This window comes from Habropoda laboriosa, unplaced genomic scaffold, assembly GCF_001263275.1.
Source record: "Habropoda laboriosa isolate 0110345459 unplaced genomic scaffold, ASM126327v1 scaffold40, whole genome shotgun sequence".
Taxonomy (NCBI): Eukaryota; Metazoa; Arthropoda; class Insecta; order Hymenoptera; family Apidae; genus Habropoda; species Habropoda laboriosa.
In genome coordinates, this window is record NW_017100231.1 from 435,410 (window position 1) to 445,843 (window position 10,434).

The following is a 10,434-nucleotide window of genomic DNA, read 5'->3' on the forward strand; positions in this document are numbered from 1 at the left end:
AAGAAAAAAGAAAACGTCAACTTAATGAGAAAGCTAGCTGAATAAATTGGCAATGGGTGTAACAAAATAATAACGACCTTGAAGATGCCAAAATTGCGATTCCCTATAACATAAATAATGCCTCATCGTTACAATTGTTCAAGGGCGAAAGGAAGATAGAACAAGACCGGGATCGACTTTCCATACTTCTCATGTATACTTTCAACACACAACTCGTCCTTCACGCGTCAAATCGTCCCAACGACCCGTGTGTGCGCACGTTTCTGTTAAATCGTACTTTTAGGTTCTTCTGATTTTGAGCATGTGCAAGTTCGGATGCCATGGCACTTTCCTGAAAGTCGACGTTTTCGTCTCGTCGGGTGACGGAACCTCTTTCTCGGCATCGGTTACCGACGTCTCCTCCAGTAATCTTAGTCCAGTGATACCCGTGTCGTAGCTAAACATTCTACGATGTCGTTTCACATTTTGATTACCGGCGTTCCAATTTCTCATACCCGGATCACTGACCACGCGTCGGTGCTTTCTATGATGACGATGATGATGATGATGTCGACGATGCGAATGATTATTATGATGATGATGATGATGATGGTGATGGCGTTGCGTTACTCTTGACGATCGTATCGCGTGCTCCAAGCTCTGTGGATCCATGGCCGGTGTCGCGATGCGGAACAAAAGGTTCGGGTCGAAGTAGAGCCGATTGTCAACGAAAGGAACGAAACTCATCGAATTCGTCAGCCACGAATTTGAACAGAACAACTTGCTCGAAGTTCCCTGGATCGTGGATGACGATCGTTCGTTGTCCTGCCGCGGCGTGTCGATGGTCACCTTTCTGCGGCAATAAGAGCGGTGTGATCTCGGCTGCAGTCTGTTGAAGAAAGAATTTTATTGTTTCGTTTTTCTTTTTTTATTATAGATGAAAAATGATAACTTCAATAGGAGATGGTGATGTGAACGAACGAACGAACCTAGAGGAACATGGGCGTAGCGTTCTGTGTCGTCAGTTGAGCGGATGCTCACCCCTTGGCATTCTATAGCACTTGTTCCACGCCTCCAGCAGTAATACACAACTGTGGAACCGATAGAAGATCAACAAAGGAAGTCCAATCCTGGATAAAACGCCCCAGGCGAGCACCCCGAAGAATCTCAGCTGCAGCTCTTGGGAGAGCCAATTTTGCGTGATCACCGTATCAAAAGCCCACAATACGGAATTACTGAATAGGAGGAAAGTGATCACTTGCCGGGCTGGTTTCGCTATTATTTGGAAACGAGTTATGCAAGATCTCTTCGACGCCTCAGCTATCAGTGTACTCTGAGCGAAACACTGTATCAATTGTAATATCGACGCTGTGAGAAGCATTATGTGTCTTGCACGTGTTTCCTCGTTCTCACCTTCCAGAACGACCAGAGAACAGGCACAAACCACTACTGTGAATATCGAGTACAATTGAACTCCGAACAGGGCCACGTTGGATAGTAAACTGTCTAAAGTGGCTGGTGCTCTGGTCACCACGGACATCTGACGAACTTGAACGAGACCGCTGGCCGTCATTAAGGTACTCAATGTTAAGATGCTGATAAGAGTACCGCAAGTTAGCCACGACAACGTCGTCGATGGGAAGTGTTCGTCTTCTCTGACGACCAGGAATATTAGGATGACCACTATACCAGCGACCATACACAGTATGCCGAGGAATAAACCTTTGCTGGAGCCGTCGCAGCCGACTTTAGTGTGACTCGTCAGGTCCTTGCTGCCGTGGAACTTTTGCTTGTGTGATAAGCGATTCCTACCAACGTTCTGGCCCATTACAAAAGTCACCGCAGCGGCGATCAGGCTTGAAACAAATTGAAAATAATAGGAAATGTTGAAATTTGAATTGTACAATTTATGAGGGGAAAAAGTTCAGATTTTTCGTTAGAATGTTGCAGACTATAGAAAGGGGGTAAATTTATACCTAAATTGCACGATAAATGGATAAAGAAACGGCATGCTCGACGTCCACAGTTGGCCAAGTGTGTTCGTGTTCAGGCACTCTTGCAACGCGATTACTTGAGAGATTTGCTCGTTCGATATAGGCTGGTACGGTTGGAAGACTTCCTTCTCTGTTGGAGAATGATCTGAAGAAAGGAAAGAAAAAACAACGTACAATCTCGGATATTCGATCGAAATAATTTTTAACCGTAGGTTTCAAATTGAACACACTTATCAAATCTCGCGTATGCCTGATCAAAGATTCGGGAAATCCCCGTAGATTCAACGGTGAGGCAGAATTGTGAGGACCTCGTTGCGCCAAATGGACAAAATACGTCCACTCCTGAGCGGAATCCCATATTACCAATCGAACCCAAACAGCAATATTCGTGGCGGTCAGATGAATGAACCCGAATCTCGCTGCTAAACCGAATCTCTCCACTAGAACCTGCAAACGTAACGATATAACACGGTCAATCTTGTCGACTCGGTAATTCGAACTTTCACTCGGAGTGATTTAGCAAGCGAATAGAGACAAAAAAAAATTTGAAAAAATAATGAAAAAAAAGTTAGACCACTTTATAGATCGTTAGATAGCCATAAATAATTGAACGAGTTTCGTACTCCACGGTTCATCGCCGATGATCTTTAGAAATTATAATTTCAGACGAGCCGAGGGATAATAGCACTTTTCGATTTTCGAAAAGAAAGTATAACTACGAGGAATTCAGCACGATCGTTCTTTTTTTTTCTTTTCTTATATATATGTATACATATATATAATTGTACTCAACTAACTTTGCAATTTTCCCATAAAATTTGTAATACTTTCGTGTGGCGGAAACGAATGTGCAATATCTGTTCAAGATTTAATTAAACCACTCCGCCTGGCGTTAGAAGGCAACATTAAACGAGGGACTTCCCCGTTTCACGCTCCTCTTCAAATCACCGTTCAATTAACATATCTTCTCTTTTCAAATGAAACAAAAAAACGAGATGAAGAGAAAAGCGTTGTTGACATAACATAGACGAAACAGAGAAGTTTCCCTTTCGGCGACCTCGAGCCAATTGATTTTAAACAAAGCCCAATTAAGGGAACCACTCACCTGAGAGTTCACGAAGAGAAAGTGCATCTGCAGAAATGTGAACAGCCCGTGAAGCACCGGATGCACGAAGACAACATCGCTCAGGCATTCCGCTCCTTGCATCATGGAGTGCATCGCCATTTCTAAACCGTTGAAAACGAGGGTCGCCAACCCGAAGACTGTTCGAAAACAAAATTCCGTCGTAGTAATCTATTCCTTTTTCACTCTCTCTCTCTCTCTCTCTTTCTCTATCTCTCTTCCGAGAGGTTATCGGAAATTCAGAATAGAATAGAGGAAACTTACGTAAAGCTCCGACACGAATGTAAAAACTCGTCGGCGCTGTTCTAGATCGAGAGATGTGAGCACGCTTCAAGGAACCAAACCTCGTTAAGGACGTGCCGCCGAGTTCCGCGTCGTCGACACCGGTTGCACCGGTACCAAGGCTTCCACAACTGTCCACTAACACCCAAATATAGATACTGATGATCACCGCTATACTTCCCACGTACAGGTACATCAGGAACACACCCTGCAGGTAGAGCGATATTGATGAGGTTTTACAGGGGCAAAAAAGAAGGTAATTATAAACGGCGATCAAGTTAGATACAGGAAGTGATTAAGATATGAATTTTAAGGTCGAGGATGTACAAGGCACTTAATGAGGTTACATTTTGCCCAGAGGGCGTTTTCATAATGATAGTGTCCTACGATCGTTAATATTCTCGAATGAAAAATTCGAAGGGTATCTAATTACTAATTAGTCTATATTTCAGTAGAACGAAGTTCTGCTATATTTGTTCACCTACAATTTTATGACAAAAAAAATTGCTGAATTTGTAGCATCATTTGTAACACCTGTTGAAAAATGGACGTTTTTTTTTTTTAAGTATGAAACCTTGAAGAGATTGAAGAGATCAAATTAAGAGGAGAGATTGAACAGTGGGAATACTACTGGTATATAAATTAACGACGAAGGTAATGCAGAGAATTCGTATTATTCATGAGAAGTTGTATACGTTTGCATACAGATTGCCAGGCATTATGGTCACCTGAGATATCTGTATAATTTCATGTTGCATGGATTACAGAGCTTAATTAATATATGAATTCATAGTGAAAATGAAGTGCAATGAAGTAATCTTGAAAGGAGATCTTACTAATAAGCTTAAATGTTCGGACTTATTAAAACGTATATACCACCTGGTGTCCTTTCGAAAAACTATAGCACTCGCGAATCGCTGATTCGTCGAAAGTTACAATGCTAGGCATCGTTTTTACCGACTAATCACCGAGACTAAATGTACAAACAAAAAGTCTGCAGAGAACTATTTTTAAACCGAGGAAAAAAAAGAAATCACGCCAACGAAACAACTCAATCAGAGATAACTCTTCTCGATCCTCTGTAAACCGCAAACAACCATAAACTCCATGAAAGTACACGATACGACCAGTTTGTCGTGAACTGTAATGGAGTTTATACCATAAAGCGACTTGGAAATCGTGCCTTCTTCACTCCTCCAAGTTACGTTTTACCGTAATAGTACGGCGTCTTGATTCAAACCGATCCATAATTTGCCGCAAAACGCCAGCGAAATGTAATTACGAATACCGCTCGAAATGGATTGAAATTACTGGAATACCGGCTGCTGTTCGCCCTTAAGCCATCATTTTCGATAGATTCATGAATTGATAGACAATTCCTCTGTGATTTGCGATAATTCATTTTGGCCAGGCTCTAGTGTAGTTATCGTTCAAAGTAACATACCGGGTGATCCACGTAAAACTGACCACTTAATTATCTTCTCTAGTTACGGTGATACGAGAACATTTTATACGTGATTTAAATTTTATAAATTTTTTTATAAATGTCATTTGATCTGTTTTTCTTTTTTTTTTTTGTTATTTTCAAGTTCGTCTATGTTTTTTTGCACGAATGTATAGTATATTTCTTCGAACTTCTAGTGAAACTTCCTTTCATTTCTTTCTTTTTTAAATTATTCTTCCATCTTATTCATACTTTGAAATAATTTAAATTACGAGTAAAAATTTTTTTGGAACATCCTGTATATCGAGGAGAGGCTTGAAAATATGAAATTGAGAGAATAGATATAATAAAAAAAAAAAGAAGATAATTATAAAGATTGCGAGGGTTTCGAAATTTTGCCACTCTTTTATGCAAAATATGAAACAAGTCGTACTACATTTTATGTCGAGTAATTCCGCTATTTTCTGTATTACCAGCTGAGCAAAGGATTAAGAATGAAAAACTATCCGATAAATACTTAATCCATATACTGCCGTATCACTGGCACTAAATACGTGAACGTCGTAAGAAAAAAAAGTACGTACGTTCGTGTTCGAAGTGTATTAAAAAACGTTTACGTTATAGGATTACCAGTTGAAGGTGATTATTGTAGCGTAGTCGTACCGTTATCCTATCGGAACATCCTGGAAACTTCTTAGATGAGACGAAGATCATAAAGTCGACGACAGAGGGAAAAAAATTCGTCGAATGAACGAACGTACTGCGTGAAAGTTAAAGAGCACCGGTAAAAGCCGCGCGCGCGGATGCTATACGATCGAACAGCAGCGTTGCGATGATTAACCGAACCTGATGCCTGTTCCAACGATTGCCGGGTGAATTATCGTGCAACGTTCGTTTCGAATTGTCATTTTACGATACATCCTCTCTCTGCACTATAACATTCGCCGCTTTATGACTCTCGGACACCTGTTGCATTTCTTTTTGTCGAGGCTAAAGCACGTAACAAACTTTCTAGCTTTTTATATTTAATAAAACGAAACGAATGGTTTAGCGTTTTTAATGTGTTCACGTTAATAAATGTAAACGCCCGTATAAATCGATTAAGTATGAAATCTCGATGATACATTGTTATAGAAAGGAGATTTTTACAATTTATAAATCGATGGTAAAGCATAAATTATAGCACACTGAATTCTGCGGAGAAATTTACTTGATTCAGTTTTGATTTCACTACTAAATCGATGTAAATTAATGTCAACGAAAGATTTGCATAGAGAGTGGGTCTTCGTTTATTATGGACGCCCATTTATTAACCCGCTGTCGTAATTGTCACATAAAATCGATATCAATTCTCACTTCAGAAATATGTAAGTAAAAGTCGGAGAAAAATATTTTTGGGATCGAGCGGGAATCGAACCCAAGGGACTTCCGACTGGCAAGCCGGAACTTTACGCCCATAGCCAAAGCATCCGTTGAATTTTCTTGCTGTTACATACTCCTTTTAAGGTGAATGGGAGATCAGAATATTCCCAATTTCACATATTAACGTTTGGAAAGTTGAATGAAAATGACATAGCAACTGTGAAATTTTTAATAAGTAAGATTCATACTTATTTATACTGTTTTATCGATAAAATGGAAATGATTCACGACTTACTTGTAAGCTGAGCAAAGGCACAGGCGTGTCCATAACTTCGGCCAAGCACAGAGCGATCATTAGCACCACGACGAGCTGGCCGTACACGTTTGATAGAACGATCCATAATTGTGAACTATAACAATCACCATACAAAAAACACCACATCTACTATACAATCTTCAACCTTTTCTAAGTTTCACCGCGAACGTCGACTCTATCCGTCGTAAATCTATCTCATATACGCAGTACTAATAACACCTCTGACTAAATCACTATTTTCACCTGACTCGTGCAATGCGAGAAAAATGTAAAAATCGTCGAAATTACAGTGTTACGCCCAGTGAAACTAGGGACTACATTCAATTATTCCACTCTATAACCATTCGTAAACTACGCATGATGTATGTCGATTTAATTAAGTTCTACGAGTGATCGTGATGGTCTCTTACAAGGGTTCAGAATGATCCAAGAGATCGTTCGAAGATCGTGTCTTAGAAAGGATCCTTGAGACCAGAGACCTGGACGGAATGGATCTTGTTGTTGCTTCTGTGGACGCCGCTTCGGTCTCGGTGTTCCTTTCACCCCTGTTAGGGGCTCCACCAGGTGCACCCTCCACGGTGCCACCAGTTATGCTTCCGGTCTCGTTCAGGCTGTCCTTGTCGTGCTGTTCATTGCTGGCTATAATGATTAATGATAAAAAATGAACGATTGAAAGGATACGCAAGAGACGAATTATTAGAAAATACGTAAGAGTCAAAGAAAAAATTTCAATGGACCCAGGTGGGAATCGAACCTACGACCTTCGGATTGGCAAACTGGGACTTTGTGCCCATAGCCACGACGCCTTCTATGTTGCATTCGTGTTATTATTCTTTTCAATAGGTATAAAGACTTCGATCCCACAAATAATTTTTTAAGTTAAACATAAAAATAAATTGCACCCTATTTGCTAGTTTATTTGTGTTATTCGTCATTCAGTCTCCACAAAGTAATGTGTTTACATGAGAAAATAGGCATGAGAGAAACTGGAAGGAATATGGATAGAGAATAGGCTCAAGGAGCATGAAAGATGCATCACATTAGGCTACATACAATTGTATCAGATTATTACACAGAATCAAAAAATCAGACTGAATCATACATGGCCTTTCACTTTTCTTTCAATTGTTCAACTCACCAATTAAAGAGAGTTATGATTGGTAATTAATTTTTATGTAAAATATAGTTGTAGATATACACATGAAAGTCTAAATGAAACTAACTGAAATGGTAGTAAAAAATTTTCCAAAATATGCATGGCTTGTATTTAAGAAAAAGAAAAAGGAAACAATATTTTCACCCATAAATTCTTTGAGATATGACGCTTTAAAATGTTTTATGCTTCATACAGTGTACCGTGAAGCCATTACCGAAATATATTTTTTCTTACAATAAAAGCTAATTCTTCATTTAATTGCCCAAACTCCAATTTCAGAGGACCCGCTAATTGTACCCACTCTCTTTGGTGTTTTGGGTCAGTGGAGTAGCGATTCGAGTGACTTTCGCTAGAAGAATTCGTACGTCCGCTTACGTGTTTGGTAATTTCGGTTGAAATGATTTAGAGGTGCCTTCATTCGCTGTGAAACGAATTAGAAAGGTCGACTGAGATGATATATAATCGATAAAGAAGATAAGTCTAAAACAACACATCTAACCTAACCTAAAAACACGATTAACGTAGACCAGATGTATAATGAAATTCATAATAAGAATTAAAATTGGAAATCAAACGACTAATTTACGATTAAAGAACGCAAGCAACTATGAAACATCGATAAAAGCGGTTGAATCTCGGCGAAGCGGTCTTCGAAAGTCTCATCATTAATTCGCTAATTGACCACGTATAATGCAAACGATCCGTTTTTTTTTTGTTTTGTTTACTTCTTGTTTTATGAATGACTACCGTATAGGAACAGTCTCGTGATGAATTAAGTTACTGGTAATTACCACGCTCGTGCTACCGTATAATTAATGCCAGGAAAAATTGAACCCGTCCCTCTTTTAGCTTCTTCGTTGAACCATCTTTTATTCAATTAAATCTTTCACCACTGCGAACCCGTGTGTATAGGCTTTGACAAGTGAATCTCACGCATTATCCATCAAAAATTTGGATTTATAGTGCATTGTTAAAAACGCAGTTATTTAGAATTTGTTTGGATATAGAAATTATGTAGTTATTTGGATTATTTGGAATTCTTTTGGTCAAAGTTTTAATCCTTACTATAAAGACAAACAATTTGATTAAAAAAATGCGTCATTTCTGAGAATCAATTTAAGAAAAAAAAATGCATAGGTTAGGTTTGGATTTAAGACTTGAAAGGGTTAAATTCGTCGGGATAAATAGTTCGAAAATATCCTTCGTAAGATTAATCGTCAACTTTTCACCCCGTCTCGATATTTACCAGTCGATCTCTCGAAAGCGAGAAATCGTTGCTTCGTTACGGAACTGTAGAGTGTTAATCTTGGCTCCATTCACGTTGCTTCTAGCGTCTTCGAAGCAATAGCTAAGGAGAGATCGTCATCTACTTGTTGCTCGTCTACGAAATCGATAAAATGAAAAACGACTGTTGGTGGCTGCCAAGGATCATTCGTAATGATCCGTAACGAATGAACGAGCAGGACTATCGACCGGTGACCGGTTTTAGATCATTCAATGGGCTCCTTCTTGAGTTGAAGATATTCCGTTATCTGGTAAGTATGGTTTCTTTCTGTTCATCGTAGTTTTCATAGTAAAATCAATAGTGTTATTGATAAGTTACGACAGAGATAAATTCGCGGTTATGCAATGGCCAGTGTATGCGAGCGTTGAGGTTAGGGGTCGACGATTATTTCACGAGGATCCCCGGTATTAATGAAGGTGAGGGGTATTGTGCATGCACATGCTTGATGGAAATGACATGATGATGAAGAGGTCGTAAAAACTGTACAAAACGGAAGGAAGTAAGACGGCTGTAAAGGTCAAAGATGACGATAACGTGAAGCATTGTACGTACAGTCTCGTCCACAAGTCATTGAACACTTATTAATTTCAAGTAAAATTCTTGCGAAATTTATATACGGTTAACAATAAAATATATTAATTTTATGAATATTATAATAAAATTGTTCCTTATTTTAAATTTATAGATATTCGATGTTTTATGAACGAGAGTGTACTTGGAAGAAGAGAAGATCGCTTTTCGATTAGAATCGAAAATTACGTTTACCCTCATCATAGGCAGCTGTGTTTGATACGGTTGAATTATGGGAAAATGATACACTTGGTGTACCTGAGTTATAGCCGAGTGATACAGTCGAGGAAGCTTGTAAGCGTATCCGCGTAAAATATGCTAAGATATTACAAAAAGCGTATATCGTTTGATCAACGTGCGTACGCTCGCACAAATTAGCAAATGGAAAGAACACGTGGAATAAGTTATTTGTTGTACAGGGTGTTTCAAAATATGTAAACCTACATTAAATAGAGGTAAACCGAATTAGCTCATGGAAATAACGAGAAAAAAAACTCATGTGAGCTTTATTTCATTTGTTTGAAAAACTTTTTACTAAAATTTATATTTCTCCAATATTGTGTAAAAACTTGTCCTATAACTCTAGAAACGGTACACTAGCGTCACGAGTTACGACCACAAATTTTAGTACGCCCTGTACAAATTCAAACATTTTCTTAAGCTAAGCACAAACGTTCAGGTGTATCATGTAACAAAACTAAATGATAAATTGAACAGTAAACCTAGGAAAATAGAATTTGTAATGTATCCATACGTAATACAGTTAGATGTGCGTTTTATTCATTGTTTCTCAACACTTCACGCCGATAACATTTAAATCGAAACACAAAATTGTAGGTAATTCAAGCAGCGAGTAAATGAAGATTAAGCCTTATTTTAAATAATTAAATACATTTCACATCAACGAAATAATTTCGATAAAT

General features: G+C 38.6%; 1 protein-coding gene across 1 annotated transcript in view; it reads right to left on the minus strand.

The window, feature by feature from the left end:
* Window positions 1–1,000: 1,000 nt before the first annotated feature.
* Window positions 1,001–10,434, minus strand: part of LOC108571613 — a 19,920-nt gene continuing 10,486 nt past the window's right edge. The window contains exons 2-8 of the mRNA XM_017933689.1: window positions 6,911–7,139; window positions 6,480–6,594; window positions 3,361–3,586; window positions 3,079–3,236; window positions 2,204–2,420; window positions 1,956–2,118; window positions 1,001–1,835 (exon numbers count right to left, since the gene is read on the minus strand). Coding sequence (XP_017789178.1) covers window positions 1,001–1,835; window positions 1,956–2,118; window positions 2,204–2,420; window positions 3,079–3,236; window positions 3,361–3,586; window positions 6,480–6,594; window positions 6,911–7,139 — 1,943 coding nt within the window. The remainder of the gene's footprint in view (window positions 1,836–1,955; window positions 2,119–2,203; window positions 2,421–3,078; window positions 3,237–3,360; window positions 3,587–6,479; window positions 6,595–6,910; window positions 7,140–10,434) is intronic.